This window comes from Diospyros lotus, chromosome 7 (assembly GCF_014633365.1).
Source record: "Diospyros lotus cultivar Yz01 chromosome 7, ASM1463336v1, whole genome shotgun sequence".
Classification (NCBI taxonomy): Eukaryota; Viridiplantae; Streptophyta; class Magnoliopsida; order Ericales; family Ebenaceae; genus Diospyros; species Diospyros lotus.
In genome coordinates, this window is record NC_068344.1 from 31,006,701 (window position 1) to 31,023,862 (window position 17,162).

The 17,162-nt window shown below is 35.1% G+C and overlaps 2 protein-coding genes across 72 annotated transcripts in view; one reads left to right on the forward strand and one right to left on the reverse strand.

Annotated features, from left to right (window-relative positions):
• The window catches only part of LOC127805979 (uncharacterized), a 93,465-nt gene that overhangs the window by 21,961 nt on the left and 54,342 nt on the right, over window positions 1–17,162 (forward strand). For 18 of the 46 annotated variants that reach the window (XR_008024276.1, XR_008024268.1, XR_008024264.1 and 15 more), the window contains 2 exons: window positions 9,621–9,721; window positions 10,102–10,401. The exons of 1 other annotated variant lie outside the window; for it this stretch is intronic. Coding sequence is in view for 7 of the 45 variants with exons in the window: in XM_052342857.1 (XP_052198817.1) it covers window positions 10,102–10,230; window positions 15,458–15,610 (282 nt within the window). In the remaining 38 variants the exon portion in view is untranslated. Of the gene's footprint in view, window positions 1–9,612; window positions 9,722–10,101; window positions 10,402–15,457; window positions 15,995–17,162 lie in introns of those variants that run through there. 27 more of the 46 variants (XR_008024296.1, XR_008024295.1, XR_008024294.1 and 24 more) reach the window with 8 other exon arrangements.
• Window positions 1–17,162, reverse strand: part of LOC127805981 (uncharacterized) — a 90,464-nt gene that overhangs the window by 21,250 nt on the left and 52,052 nt on the right. For 11 of the 26 annotated variants that reach the window (XR_008024307.1, XR_008024304.1, XR_008024301.1 and 8 more), the window contains one exon: window positions 2,527–2,575. The exons of the other annotated variants lie outside the window; for them this stretch is intronic. Coding sequence is in view for 6 of the 11 variants with exons in the window: in XM_052342877.1 (XP_052198837.1) it covers window positions 2,527–2,575 (49 nt within the window). In the remaining 5 variants the exon portion in view is untranslated. Of the gene's footprint in view, window positions 1–2,526; window positions 2,576–17,162 lie in introns of those variants that run through there. 26 annotated transcript variants of the gene reach the window in all.

A 17,162-nucleotide genomic window follows, 5' to 3' on the forward strand; every position in this document is an offset into this window, starting at 1 on the left:
CAAAGTAATAGAGTCCATTCATTCCTCTAGCAATCATCTTTCCCGAGTTATGGTCTTGAAATATACAATACAAGGGGTAAAAAATGACACGACAATAGAATCATGAGATAATTTACTAATTAATAGAAGATTGCATGCAAGCTTGGGGGTAGGAAGGACAAATTTAAGAGTAATATTAGCAACAACTTTTATTTGGCCTTTGCCTGCAACAAGAGAGTAACTACCATCTGCTATTCTAATTTTTTCAGCACCTAAACAGAGAGAATAGGTACTGAACAAATGAGAAACACTTGTCATATGGTTAGAAGCTTTTGAATCAATGATCTAAGGAGCAGATTGGGAAAAAAATTGAGACTACATTAGGATTACTACTTGTGTGTGCCAAAGAACATTAGGAATACTAGGTGATGAATGGGATTTCAGCAGCTTCAGAAGTTAGTCCATCTGCTCCTTGCTAAATAGATTAGGTTCAGCTTCATTAGCAATGGGTGTTGCATGGTTAGACTGCTCACCAATTTTGCTTCTCTTTCCATTTGGTGGTTTACCATTTATCTTCCAACATGTCTCCCCAGTGTGCCTTGTTTTTCTATAGAAATCACACCTCAGTTGGGACTTATCTTCAGTCCTACATTGATTTTGGAAGTTAGCAGTGTCGAGTTATCCGTAGATTTGCTAGTACTAGGTGTCCTTTTTCCCAACATCACCTATCTCCGGCTTTCCTCACGACGAACTTTAGCAAACAATTCTCTGGTAGGAGGAAGAGGATTCTTCAAATAATACGTCTGCATACTTCATCAAACTCAACATAAAGACCAGCAAGAAATTTAAATGCTTGATTGATATCCACCATCTTCTTGTAGTGGTTGCAATTATCATTGGGTTTCCATTCATAATTATTGAATAGATCAAGATCTTGCCAAATCCTTTTAAGAGAATTAAAGTATTTAGTGACAGAGTCCTCACCTTAGCAAATTTCTGCTAGTTTCAGTGTCAACTCATAGACCTGTGATCGATTTCCTAGGTCTGAGTACATCTGTGTGACATTATCCTAAAGCTCCTTTGCAGTTGAATAGCACATATATTTTGCACTAATGTCTTCAACCATGGAATTCACCAGCCAGGTCATGACCATTGAATTCTCAGCATCCCAAGTAGAGAAAGCAGGATTCTTTTTGCCGGGTTTCTGAATATCTCTCGTGATATATCCTATCTTTCCCCATCCCCTAATATACATTCGGATTGATTGTGACCATTGTAGGAAGTTGTCTCCATTAAGTTGAATGGTGGTGATTTGAATAGGGTGATTTTCTGCAGAGGTCTGAGAGGTTTGGGATGTGACAGTAGGTGTTGATTCGACTGTAACGTCAGACATGGTGGAATAATAGTGAAAAAGAAGTTAGATCTTATATATTTTTCTTGCTTTGATACCATGAACAAACAGAAAAATTAGCTGAATAGAACATCTTACTTGAGTAACTTAGAAGCAGTTTACTCAATTAAGGGGAGGCTTACTCAATTGAGGGAAGCTTGATTTTATTGATCTCACGAATGGGTATTTATACAAGAAATATCCTACAACATCTCCTTAAGAATAGGAAAGAACTTAAAAAAAATTAGAAGATAAAGTATATCAGTTATAGCAGGTCTTATCTCTTAAAGAATACCTACCTCCTTTTTCTTAGGAATTCTTATCTCTTGATTCTAATCCCCAATCAAACTTATCTCTTATCTCTTGCTTCTAATCTCCAACCAACCTTATCTCTTGTCTCTCCCATAAGATAAGTGATTAGCATTTAGATTTTGAATCCTTATCTTTTTATTCTTGATACTTCAAATAATTTGAATTCTTCAACATACAACTACCATGATATGTAGCTATACTTTTGCCAAACAAAAATAGGAAAACATTCTTTTCCATCCCAAAACAAAATGAAAGAGAAAAATAAGCACTGTATTTCCCAAACACTCGAAAGCAAACAACATGACAAGCTACCAATATTTGACATGTTCAAGTTCCCACACTGCCAATCCAACCATTTCTCTACCTAACAAGCTATTGACGGGTGAACTAGTACCAGAGGGATGGGAGAAAAACTTGTTATTGGCATGACATATGGTGTAAGGATGCTATTTTCATAATGACAGTTAGCACTACTCTCAACAAGAACCGTTTGGTGGTGGGTACACAAGTTTCTCAAGTGGAGGACTATGAGGAATGTTGATTTTGTGAGAAATATTAGTCTTGAGAAGTAAAGTGAGATTTTGGTCCTCCTATATGGACAAATATGTGAACTAATCCCAACAAGGCAGAGATGATGGTGTGGAATCACAAAAGGGGACCTTGGGGTAGGGAGGAAAGGGGTAGGTGTGTAGTTAAAAGAAAAACTTATACAAAAAAGGGCCCAAAAAAAAAAGGATTCCAGAGAACAGAGCATATCATCTTTGGGCCACCAAAAAAAGGGGATAAAAACAAAATGGCTTTCTATATTCTCCAAAGCTCTCAAATACTTTTCACACCATATTTACCTTATGACGTCAACCTCCACACATGAAAATTCCTCCAACTTGGACAAACCTAGCTCCAAGAATTGAAAACATCAATTACATAAGTCAACATCACTCATTGCATATAAAAAAAAAAGGAGAAAAAACATATTCCAAATATCATGGACCAAAGCAAAATGCAAAGTGGATGGTCAAGCAACTTTCCATCCCTTGTTTTAGGCCCTTGCGGTCACCTTCCTCTTTCAGCAAAAAAAGAAAAAAAACCTCCCATCCCTCTTGCATGGATAGCACCTATTGATCACAACCTGAACCTACTTCCTTAATTTATTGGAGGTGATGGTATAACCAAGTGTGGACGTGTATGCATAGAAGAAACATGAAAAGGTGCTGGGAGCTTGAGGCACGAGGCACAAGGTGCATGTGCGGGATTTTTGGATGTGAGGTGCACATTAATTCCAATTTTGTATAAAATACATATATACCTATAAAGGAGGTGTAGATAAATATAATAATAATTGATAATGGTTAATTAATATTCAAAAGCGATCAAGATGAGTCAATTTGATCAGGAATAAAATAAGAGGAGATAAGTTCTCATCCTAAAATAAATAAAATTATCTCTAAGTGAGATAGTTTTGGAATTAGAATTCCAGTTAATCTTTATCTCCTAAACCTTATTAGTTAAGGTTCTCTCCTATAAATAAAGGTCTTTACATAAGGTTTGGAACACAGAAAATTAGTGAGCATCGTATATTGTGAGTATTATTAGAGAAGAGTGGGTATTTGGTTTGTGACTTGAGTGCACTTTTTGTCCTGTGATTGTGCACCTAACCTGAATGTGGCACGACAAGTTTCAAAGATCCGAAATTTTCATGGTTGATCAAGTATATCTTTGTGATGTTTACAATTTATACATAGAATAACTAACAGGAGGTAAATGCAAACTAATAAAATTATAAATAACAAATAACTGACACTATACAAGTCTAAAAACATCAACATGGAGCATCATTTCAAATACAAATTTTGAAACAAAAGACAAATTTACAAAATGACAAGCAAGTAAAATGAGAGACACTTTGCAAAAATAACAAATCATAGTTCAACATAAAGGATTGCTATACATATCATAGTTTAACATAACAAAACATGTTAAGATTCTTGAAATTATTCCTTTATATATTCCTTAAATTATGCCTTGATTTCCTATTCTAAAGTTAGAGATAACTTCAGTTTAGGAATCAATTTGTTTGATTGTTGTATTTCCTTGTGTGTGTTGTTTCCTAAATTAATTATTTCCGTGTAATTAGAATCCTGTCCATATTTAGAATAGGATTTCTTCTATATAATCTACAACTCTCTTGATACTAAAATAAGAAGAAATTTTACCAAGATGTTCTTCAAAACATAAGTCAAAATCACAAGTAATATTTAAATCATAGTCTATTTGTCCAAGTCTAACATAATATTAAGGTTCTATGATAGGGTTTTACGAGAACATGAAGAGGTTATGCCTATTGGGTAACTTGGGTTTTTGTTACCTAACATCACATAGGCACACAAAGTGCCTATGCTTGAGGTGTGTGACTAAATGGTTAGGTGTGTGCCTAATGGAGGGTGCCTCCTTGACCCATGCTGAGGCACCTTGCTTGGAGATTGGATCCTTTTAACAACTATGCTTCCAACTCCAACCACCAAAGGACTTACCAAGGAAACACTTTTTTACCCTCATCATTTAGAGCTCCTAAAAAGTGTGAAATTAAAAATCCCCTAACTACCTATCCAAGATTGTAGTAGTAGGAGGGTTTGGATGTTGTCGGTTTGATTCCTAACCTCTATTAAAGCTTGGGTGGTCCAAAACTATACAGGCCACAAGTTTAAAAGGGAAGGGACCAATGATGTACAAGGCAAGTACGAGGCTAACCAGGTGCATTATGAACAAAACACAGTGTTTTCTTGTCCCTTTGGGTTTTTTGACAAGGTGACATTAAGTCAGCTCCCTACCTTTTTATCCTACAAAATGAAAGGGGTCCTTTACTTAAAAAGAGAAACCACATTTTGTATCCTAACGCTGCCCACCAACAAATTAAAAAGAATGAAGAATGTCAATAAAAATAGTTGTACAACTAAATTGTTGCCTAGAAAAATAACCCAAGAAGGGAGTTAATTGGGTTTTATAAAAAATTCAACAAATTCTCCATCAAACCTTTTTTTTTTTTGGTTTTAGAGTTTGATTTTAAGTGTCTTTTGCTAGTGATTAAGAATGTATAAGAATAAAACCAATCAAACATGCACTAGATTTATAAAGGTTCGACTTTAAGAGTTTATGTCCACTTTCTTTAAGCACAAGCTTGAAGGTTTCACTAAAAAACAATATTAATAACCTAGCTTTTGTTCTAGAGCTAGAACCTCATTACAATCCCTTTACTAACAAGAACACTCTAGTAGCAAGTCAAATCCCTTACAGAGTGAGATCTCCTCACACACAGGTGAGTCAAATACAATAAATGACTTACAATCCTTTAAATAACCAAAGATGAAGGTTGAAACAACAATGGTACAACTCAAATGAACGTTTGAATGCTTGAACACCATCAGCTTTAACTGCACAACTTGAGAACTAATCAATGAGTAAATGCATGCTACATTTGACCAATTTAAAGAACCTTTAGTTGCTTCTAGCCATTAGAGACTTTCAAGTGTTTTGAAATTTTTTTGAATCTGCTGATGAATTTGTCAACTTGAAATCTCTTCATCTTGGCAGAGAAAATGGCTTACAAAGACACCTAAGGGGATGAATTGTCACCTTGTGTTTTTGGTGGCATGGTTTGTGTAATCAAGGTGATGTTCTGATCAAATTGAGAGGAAGAAGAAGAGTTTAACCCACGAGAGTGGGTCAAAACTTGTGCTCCAATAAAAAAACAAGAGGTGACAATTCATCTTCTCTCCTAGCACTAAAACAGTGCAACACTCGGAACACCCATCATTAACTGTACCACACAAGATGAAACCCCTCTCGAAATCTCTGACTCTCCTAAACAACGAACCTCATACAACCATTTATTTTTCCAACAAACACCAGCACAACAATCGCAAGAGCCATCCCTAAAACTCTCTAACTCACAAGAATAACAGTCTAAGATGTGATAAGACTTTAATGTTGCAACTTTTGTGTCTGTGGAAGCTGAAGCTAAGTTCAATGCAATGACAAATTAGACCATTCTTGAAGGTCAACAAGTAGTCTTTACTGAACTACATGAAGATGGGTTTCCCTTAATTACTTAGTAAGTGGGAACCTATCCTACATCCAACCAAACTCGTCTACCCTAGGTTGGTTAAGACTTTCTATGCAAATCTCATTGTCACATCCATTCTCTACACTCATGAGTCAATGGCAAGAATATTGAATTTGGGCCCTATGATTTGAATGCCATTTTTTGGATAAACCTAGTCATTGACAACAAATAACTCCTTATCAATGAATACCAATGTCAGTCCAATCGAATTCCCAACTTCAATCTTGCAGAAGCAGTTAAGGCCCTAACTCATGATCAAAACATTTTGAATAGGCTTCCTACAACAAATCATTTTCATACCACCACTCGTTTTCTTCATTTAATCATAGCTCATTGAATGATCCCTAAAAGTGGCTCCTTCGATCATGTCTCCTATCTCGATTTTGAGATTATATGGTGCCTTGTAAATCATATTCCCATTAGCATATCTTATATCATTACAAATCACATAGCTATGCATGATTCTAGTTGTTCAATTCCTTTGCCCTATGGGATCATAATTGCACCCGTCCCCTACCTTGGGCACATCCAACAAGACCCCTTTGTCCAATTGAAATCCACAAACCGAATCTGCAAAGCAAACTTGTATTTGCACTGGATGTATATGTCCAAATAGAAAGGCAATGGCTTCGACGGCAAGATACCGTTAGGTTGTGTAAATATTGGCACCACACACCCAATAACATAATGATTTTATGGTGCTTAATAAAAAATTTAGTTGCACCTAAAATAACATAATTAAGTGCTTAATATCAAATGAGGTTTTTCATCATCAAAACAATATCAAAGAGCAAAACAACATATACCACTCAACAGGATGATCAAAACTCCTATGCATCCCATGACAATGGTTCCAATTTAGTTTAATGTTCACATCCATCTTCTCTTCTAGGTCTTCCTACACCCACTTTGGGGGAGCTTGCTCTAGGAGCAATGTTGGAAGCTATTCATGGTCTCTCAACTTAAGTTTGAGAACTAGGACTTTCTACCAAGATGGAACTTCAAGATTTGGGACATAAAATCACTAGGCTTGGAGATAAGTTTCCTTCTTGTTAAAATACAATATCATTGAGAAACAAATCAGAGAGGAATAGAGAGAGAACTGATATTGTCTTAACTCTGTTCTCAATACAGAAAATGAGTACTATGCTGATATATATAATCAGCCAGCCTCTGATCAAGACATACCGCATAAAGTCATCTCTTAACTTATAACTAGCAAGCTTAATAGAAAGCTAACAGAAAAACTAGACATAGAAAAGACTAACTAAAGTTCAGTTAGTCATGTCATAGTCATGTCACATGATCTCCAACATTCTCCCTCAAAACAAACTTCCTGTTAGCAGTTGATTATTCTTCATTTGTCTTAGAGTGAGCTTCTCCAACATTCTCCCTCAAAACAAACTTCCTGTTAGCAGCTGATTGTTCTTCATTTGCCTTAGAGTGAGCTTCTCCCACAGAAGCAGGAGACATCCGGATGCCCAGATTAGCACAAAGCAAATGAAATCTGTTCTTAGGAAGACGTAAAAACATCAGCCAACTAATTAGATGTAAGAACATATCTAATCTCCACTTCACCCTTCTCAACCTTCTCTCGAATGAAATGAAGATCAATCTCAAAATGTTTAGTACGAGCATGAAATACCTAGTTTTCTACAATGCTCTTAGCTGCCATGTTGTCACTCCAAATAATTGGTGTAGGCCGAGATTTAAATCCCAACTCAGAGAACAAAGAAACCAGCCACATTATTTCGGTGACACCTTGAGCAATAGCTCGATACTGGGCCTCTCCAACTGATTGAGCTACAACTGTTTGTTTCCTTGAACTCCACACCACTAAATTGTTGCCAAGAAAAACACATACACCACTGGTTGACTTCCTTGTAACTTTACAACCTGCATGATCAGCATCACAATAGACTACAAGTAGTAGATCAAAAGGAATTGGAGAGAAAAATAGTCCTTAGCCAACAGAACCTTTGAGGTAACGCAGTAAGTGTTTGCATGCCACCCAATGTTGCAGTTTAGGGGAGGAAAGAAACTAGCTAAGCTTGTTAACAACAAAGGAGATGTCAGGTCATGTGTAAGTCAAATATTGTAAGGAACCAATAATTGTCCTATACAATGAAGGATTAGAAAACAGTTCACCCTCAGATGTTAAGGCACCAGTGGAAGTCATAGGAGTGTCACAATGTTTGCATCCGTATGGGAGAATCTATGTTTCTCGTCATGTAGAATTCAATCTAGCTGAGTTTCCCTATATTCAGTTGTTTCATGCACCTGTGTTACCTTCTTCGTCATCCTCTGCCTCTGGTGGACTTTCCACCATTGTGTTTCAATCTCTTCCGTTGTCTAAATTCTCTAGAGGAGATCAGCCTGTGCATTCTTCTCCTATGGATACAAATGGTTGTCATGTCTCAGCCACTGTATCTCAATCCAGCTCAATGGCCACCCGATCTCAATCCCAGATACCTACCCCTATACCTACCTCAGCTCCCTCTATTCATCCTATGCAAACCCGGTCCAAGACCAAACTTCTTGCTTCTCTTCATTCTTCTCCTTATGTCCTTGTTAGTTCCCTAGAACCTACTTCAGTTAGTGAGGCCTTGTTAGATTCCCAGTGGGTTCAGGTTATGACTGATGAGTTTTCAGCTTTGCAACGCAACCATACATGGGATTTGGTTCCCTTTTCTACTGATTTGAATCTAATTGGTTGCAAAGGGGTGTTTAAAGTGAAGTATAGCTCTGATACCATGTTAAAATACAATATCACCGAGAAACAAATCAGAGAGGAATAGAGAGAGAACTGATATTGTATTAACTTTGTTCTCAATACAGAAAATGAGTACTATGCTGATATATATAATTAGCCAGCCTCTGATCAAGACATACCGCATAAAGCCATCTCTTAACTTATAACCAACAAGCTTAACAAAAAGCTAACAGAAAAACTAAACATAGAAAAGACTAACTAAAGTTTAGTTAGTCACGTCACGTGATCTCCAACACTCGTGTGGATCCTTGACTCTCTTTTTGATGCATGACAAAAAAGGGGGGAGAAATTGGATGTTATATGACTAGGATTGATTAGTTTTGAGAGAGATGAGGGAAATATGACTAGGATTAATGAATTATTTGGATGTTTAACTAGTTGACTAGAATGATAATTTGCTTTTGAGATAATACCTTATTTTAACTACGTTAACTTGGATGATCTTTTGACCTATCTTGTTGATTGATATCTTAACTTGGATGTTATCTTGTTTTGAGATAATAATCATGACGTATTTGTTGTTTTTCTCTTTGATATTGTTTTGATGATGAAAAACATTTTTAATATTATACATCTTCATGATTCTTTACTTCTTGCACCTAAATCATTTTATAAGCACCTTAATGAAAATCATATCTAATGCCAAAACAGGTTTTCAATATCCTTGATGGCATTTGGAAAAACAAGTTTTAGTGAAAAAGAATATCTTACATTTGATTTATCAAACTTGATCGTGTAGCACTTGAATATCAAAACTATGTTTTTAAAATATAAGGCTAAGCTGTCGATTGCTTATGCTATTAGATTGACTGTTTATGCTTGTGTTGTTGACCGGCTTTATAAGCCAGTCAATCGATCTATTGCATACTCTCAGCTAGCCACTATTGATTGCTACTACACCAAATCCGATCGACTGTTTTCATCCTAGTTGACCGTTTTTGCACTTCATGTAGACCGTTTCTTTAGGGTTTACTCTAACCGATCGACCGTTTCTTAAGCTTGTCGACCGTTTTCATCGCAGATGTCTTTAATGGCTAGTTTTGCAGGTCATTTATTGCGACCAACAACCAATAAATTCAAAGGCCGTGAGAAACCTATAAATACTAGCATGATGGTGCATTTGAAGGGTTAGAGAAACCACTGCAAGGTTCAAGTTTTACAATTCTATTGAAGTGCTCTAACGTTTTCAAATTTTTCTCGCAAAAAGGCTTTATATATCATTTTTATCATTTGTTTAAGCCTTTGCCTATAATTTTTGAGAGACATTGTAATTGGGGGATTTATCTCTCAGATCATCTCTTGTGTAAATTACATTATGGACTAAGAGAGACATTTTATAGTGATGATGAGGATATAACATTATTGACTAAGAAATTTAACAAATTTTTGAAGAGAGGTAAATTCAATCAAAGAAAGAACTTCAAAAAGGATAAAGAACATAAAGAGGAAGGTGCATCTAAATTTCTTGTGTAAAATATCTCTCAGATCATCTCTTGTTAAATTTCTTAGTCAATTTGTTTTTGACAGGTTGATATGGTGAGGAGCAAGTGGTTCTTGGATAGTGACTGCTCAAAGCACATGACAGGAGATGAGTGCCTATTCAACTCCATCACTTATAAAATGGAGGAAATGTTGTCTACGGAGACAACTTCAAGGGTAAAATACTTGGTATAGGTACTATTTTTTTTTCCAACGTATTACTTGAGAATGTAGTGGGATAAAGGCTGGATATGTTGTTGTTGTTGTTGTTTTGTATTACTTGAGAATGTATTCTTTGTTGAAGGCCCAAAACATAATTTGCTTAGTATAAGTCAATTGTGTGATAAAGGTCATAAAGTATGTTTTAATTCAAATACATGTGAAGTTGTTTGTTTGAAATCAAATGAATCTAAGTTAGTAGGAAATAGGGTAGGAAATGTTTATGTGGTATATTAAGATATTCCCTCATCAAACATTGAGAGTTGCCTAACTATAATTTCTCAAAACTCTTGGTTATGGTATAATAGATTAAGACATACTAGTATGAGCATCCTAACAAAACTCTCCAAAAATGATCTTGTTAGAGGATTGCCAAACATAAAATTTGAGAAAGATCATATGTGTGATGCCTATATGAAGGGAAAACAAATTAGTGAATCCTTCAAAAATGAAGTTTCAACCTCTAGGCCTCTAGCACTACTTCATTTAGATCTTTTTGGTCTTACAAGAACTCAAAGTCTAGGCGGTAAACAATATGTGTTTGTTATAGTAGATGACTACACTAGATTCGCTTGGGTAATATTTCTTGCCTCTAAGAGTGAAACATTTAGGTCATTTGAAAATTTTTGAAGAAGTGTTCAAAATGATAAAGGTCTAACTAGTTCCAAAATTAGAAGTGATTATGGGGAGGAATTTGAAAATGAACAATTCAAATGTTCTTGTGAAGAAAATGGTTTTGAACAAAATTTCTCATGTGCTAGAATACCTCAACAAAACGGGGTTGTTGAAAGAAAAAATAGAACTCTACAAGAAATGGTTAGAACCATGCTTTGTGACAAAAATATTCCTAAATATTTTTGGGCGGAAGCCGTAAATACATCCTGTTATATTCTAAATAGGGTTTTCATAAGACCTGTTTTAAAGAAAATCCCCTATGAGTTATATAAAGGTAAAAGACCAAACATATCTTATTTCCACATCTTTGGAAGAAAATGTTTTATTTTAAATAATGAAAAAGACATCTTAGGAAAATTTGATGCCAAGGGTGATGAAGACATTTTTCTAGGTTATTCCTCACAAAGTAAGGCTTATAGAGTATTTAACAAAAGAACAATAGTAGTAGAAGAATCAATCCATGTGCTCGATGATTTAAACGTTTATCTACCAAAGCCATATGAAGAATGCAAAGATGAATTAAATCAAAATCTTGAAAAACTCTCATTAGAACATAAGGAAGAAAATCTCTCAAGTGAAAATATCATTAATGAAGAGAACACAATCCATGAGGAAAAGGAACCCTCATTCCCATGAGAAAGGAAATATGTAGAAAACAATGAAATCATTGGAGATCCTTCTAAAGGAATTAGGACTAAGTTCTCAATTACAAATGAATGTAGATTCGTTGCATTTTTATCTCAAATTGAACCCAAAAACATAAAGGAAGCCCTAGAAGATGAAAATTGGATCATTACCATGCAAGAGGAGCTAAATCAATTTGAAAGAAATGAAGTATGAAATTTGGTTTCAAAACCTATAGGTGACCCAACAATAGGAACCAAGTGGGTATTTAGAAACAAAATGGATGAAAGTGGAGTTGTGATTAGAAATAAAGCAAGATTAGTAGCTCAAGAATATAGTCAAGAAGAACGAATAGATTATGATGAAACTGATGCCCCTATAGCTAGGTTAGAAGCAATTAGGATGTTATTAGCATTTGCACGTCGTAAGAATTTTAAACTTTTCCAAATGGATGTGAAAAATGCTTTCCTAAATGGATATATAAATGAGGAGGTATATGTGGAACAACCTCCCGGTTTGGAAAATGCTTACCATGAAAATCATGTTTCAAACTTACCAAGGCTTTGTATGGTTTAAAACAAGCCCCTAGGCTTGGTATGAAAGACTTAGCAAATTCCTATTAGAAAAATACTTTAAAAAAGGAAATCTAGACACAACACTTTTCATTAAAACACATAACAAGGATATCCTAGTGGTCCAAATCTATGTAAAAGACATAATCTTTGGAGCCTCAAATGAAACCTTATGTGATGAATTTGCAAAGCTAATGCAATGGGAATTTGAGATGAGTATGATGGGACAATTGAAGTATTTTCTTGGTTTACAAATTAGACAAGGAAATGAAGGGATTTTTATATCTCAAAAAAAATATATAAAGGATCCTCTTAAAAGATTTAACATGCACGATAGCAAGCCTATTGCTACACTAATTAGTAGTTCTCATATCTTGACAAAGATGAATTAGGAAAATCAATAGCTATTAAATTGTATAGGAATAAGATTGGATCCTAACTTTATTTGACCGCAAGTATGCAAGACATTATGTTTAGTGTTTCCTTGTGTGCTAGATTTCAATCCAATCCTAAAGAGTCTCATTTAAAGGCCGTAAATGGATTTTTAGATATTTAAAAGGATCATCAAATCTTGAATTATTCTATCCTAAATCAAATAAGTTTGATTTAGTTGCCTACACCGATGCCGACTATGATGGATGTAAGATATCAAGAAGAACACTAGTGGCTCATGTCAATTTTTAGGTAATTGTTTGATATCTTGGTCTAGTAGAAAACAAAACAGGTTTGCTCTATCATCCACTGAAGCTAAATATGTAGTAGTTGGAAGTTGTGCACAAATTCTTGGGATAAAACATCAATTTGAGGATTACAGAATAATACTTCATAATATTCGAATAAAATGTGACAATACAAGTGCAATATCTTTAACAAAAAAACTTATATTCCATGCAAGAAAAAAACATATTGAGGTAAAACATCATTTTATTAGAGATCATGTCCAAAAAGGAGATATCAAATTGAATTTATAAACACAAATCACCAAATAGCTGATATTTTTACAAAACCATTAGATAAAATCAAATTTGAATTTTTTTGAAGTGAACTAAGAATGATTGAATCATGATATGTTAACTATGTGTTATTTTATGTGTGGGATTGTGTTTCTTATGTCTTTCATTTAAGTGATAAATGTGGTTAAAATTTATTTTAAATTTGTGTGCAAAATTTTTAAATATTTGAAGAAGCAAAGTGGAAATTGTCGATTGGTAAAGCTTATATTGTTGACCGTTTCTACCCAAATTGTTAACTGAATGAATGAGACTGTCGACCATTTGGACTTGCTTGACAGTCATTTGTGAACTAAGTGAAAACGGTCAACCGATTTAACCCATACTATCAATCGTTTCTATCGAGAATATAAAAGGCCAGGTGACCGATGGATTGCTCATTTCACAAAAACCGTCTCTTTTCCCTCAGTCGATTCTCTCCTTGCTCCCCACACCCTGTTTGATTGATCTCTCTTTTTCAATCAATTTTCCAATTGATTTAGCCTTAAATCCATCAAATGGCATGAACCAAACACCCATTGGTTTCGAGAAACCCTAGTTCCAACAAACCGTTGGACATTCAACGTCTCATGGACAACCCACACATGGAGCGGTTCTCATCACTCTTTGGGTCTCAAGATGTCCTCGGTAGGTTCCTTGACATTCCCTTTCTCGAGTCCATTCAATTTCCTTACATAGAAAATTTTAGGAATTTTGGTTGGATGGACTTTATCTCGTTCAATAGAGACATTTATGTTGATGTCGTTAGGGTGGGTTGCTCAAATGCCTCAAATGTTTTCCACGATCATGTTTCAGAAATTTGTTTTAAGACTAAAGTTTGTGGAAAATCCTTTGAAGTCAACACCTCTCTTATCCATAATCTTTTTGGCATTCTCAAGGGTGGTCTAGGTTATCAATCACGGTCGTTCAATTTTGTTGAAGCCACTTAGGTTGTATTTGAAGATGAAACACTCACTCATTACATTGACTCCGTGTCTCAGCTATTTATGTGTAACTGTCTTCTCCATTTGATTTGTGTCCACATCCTTATCTCTAAAAAGGGCAATTTTGTCGAAGTCACCAAAGAAGACCTATGGCTCATGTACAACATAATTACTCCTCAATGCGTCGATCCTGTTCCATTATTCTTAACCAAATGATTAGCGCCTTCACTAGCAAAACTAGATGCAGTATGGCTTTGAGTACCATTCTAGACACTAAGGTAGAAAATCTTGGAAATATTAAGCGTCTATCAACCCATCTCAATACCTAAATCAAGCCTCTGTAGTACGTATGGAATACAAAGAGGACAGCGAGGGGAGATGGGTTAAGTCAAAGAAGAGGAAGGAAGTTCATATTTCTGAGGATGAGGAAGACTAGCCTCCGCCTCCTCCTCTTCTGTCCAAGCTGCCTCAGCCCGTGGGAGATTCCTCACAGCATCAGGATGATCTCCAGCTCTTTGTGCACAACATGGAAAACCTCAAGTTCGAGGTCAACGATCTTAGAAGAGAGATTCGGGACATCTGTAGTCGGCAAGAGGAGATGTCGGCTCAGATGACGCAGTTTATGGAGACCATCATCTCCCGTTTGCCACCACCTGCATCGTCCTCTTCTCCACAGTCGTCACCCGAGTCTTAGATTTTTTTTTTTTTTTTTTGTTCACACATTTTGTACCCTTGTATGTTTTTGCTCTTTGATGGGTGTGTTTCCTATACATTGCTCTTATGTCTCATGTATTGAACACTTGTTTCGAATAGCATGTTGAATGAATGTTGTGTTTTATCTATGCATTCCATTGCCTTATTGCTCTTGTGACTTATGTTTGCTTGTTCGTATGTTTAAGGCCAAGTTTATATTAAGGGGAAGTTTTTGGTAGAATTCATTTTTAAATCCTTTTTGAATCAAGACAAAAAAGGGGGTGAAATTGATATGTTAGTAAGTTTTGTCATCATAAAAAGGGGGAGATTGTTGTTTTGCTCTTTGATATTGTTTTGATGATGAAAAACATTTTTAATATTATATATCTTTGTGATTCTTTACTTGGTGCACCTAAATCATTTTACAAGCACCATAATGAAAATCATATCCAATGCCAAAATACGTTTTCAATATCATTGATGGCATTTGGAAAAACAAGTTTTACTGTAAAAGAATCTCTTGTATTTGATTTATCAAACTTCATATAGCACTTGAATATCAAAACCATGTTTTTAAAATATAAGGCCAAGTTGTCAACCGCTTATGCTATCCAGTCAACCATTTCTGCTTGTGCTGTCGACCGGTTTTACAAGACAATTGACTGATTTGTTGCATGCTCTTGGCCAGCCATTATCGACCGCTACTGCAACAAATATGGTCAATCGTCTTCATCCTAGTCAATCGCTTTTGCACTTCATGTCAACGGTTTCTTTAGGGTTTGCTCTAACCGGTCGATCGTTTCTTAAGCTTGTTGACCGTTTTCATCACAGATGTCTTTAACGGCTAGTTTTACAGATCATTTATTACAACAAACGACTAATAAATTCAAAGTCGTGAGAAACCTATAAATACCAGCATGATGGTGCATTTGAAGGGTTAGAGAAACTATTGCAAGCTTCAAGTTTTACAATTCTATTCAAGTGCTCTAACGTTTTCAAATTTGTATCATTTGTTTAAGCTTTTGTGTATAATTTTTGAAAGACATTGTAACTAGGAGATTTATCTTAGATTATCTCTTGTGTAAAATTCATTGTACATTGCCTAGTAAGGTTGCTAGAGGGCCTACTTTGGTAAGTAAAAGGTTGTAATCCTAGTTGTGATACTAGAGGGCCTACTTAGGATCAAGTAAGAGATTTTAGTGATTGTTTAAAATCCTTAGTGAGGAGCTAAGGTAGTGGATTAGGCCGGTTGAGCTGAACCACTGTAAATCACTTATCGTTTTCGCACTTATCATTCATTTCCTCGATCTTCTTAAGCATCACTTTTAATCACCATCGTTTTGCACTAAAACCTCATCAATAGGAAAAAAATATTTAGCTTAATCAAATTTTTAAAAACACCCAATTCAACCCCCCTCTTGGGTGTGTGATGCCATTATTTATACAACCTAACAATATTGATTATATCTTGGCCTGTATAGGTGTTTGTTAGTACTCTCATTTGATAGCCTAAATGAGGCTTGTTTTCATACAAGAAGGCATTTCCTGTAGGAGAGAGAATGACCATGTATGATGATTTTTTCATCATAAAAAAAGAGAGTTTGTTAAGCTCAAGGGAACAATCAATGATTTTTTATTATAACAAAAAATGTTTAAAGACTATTTCTTGTCAAATTAAAAGAAAATGAAGTTTTTCTCAAAGCATTTCAAACCTTATGTTTGCCTCAAAAACTAAAAAATTCTTTGAAGCCTTTAATAAATTGAAATAGCTAAAATAACATATTTTCTCACTTAAGTATCTCTCAAAATCTCCAAAATAAAAAATCATATTTTTGAAAAATCTCATGAAGTTTGGTAAACTAAAGTCATGTTTTGATCTACCAAAGACGCTCAAATAATTGCCTTCTAAATAGGTAACTGTTTTGGTTGACCAAGGTCAAAATCCGGTCACCCAAAGTAACATAGAATGTAATATAAAATTTTCAATCTTGTTTGTCAACTAAAGTTGGGTAGTGTGTCTTCCAACACTTGGCTCATCAATTTAATCGACCAATGTCATGTAAATGGTTGATTGAAGTCGTCCAATTATCTAAATACATTTTATCAAGGACTACTTAATCAACCAAAGAGAAGTCTTTAATCAACCAAAGACTTGTAATATAAGACAAGGTGAGACCCAAAACAAGTTTAGTTGACCAAAGGTCTGTCTTTGGTTGACCAAAGTCTATCAAATCCTCTTAAATAGTCTTTAAAGAAGATGTTCTCTAAAAGGTTTTTGGTCTTGAACATCAATCAAAATACACCCATATTTCATTATTTTATCTATATTTGTCTAAGATATCATTTCTCTTTATATTTTTTGTATGATTTATTATAGTCAAACAAATTTTCCC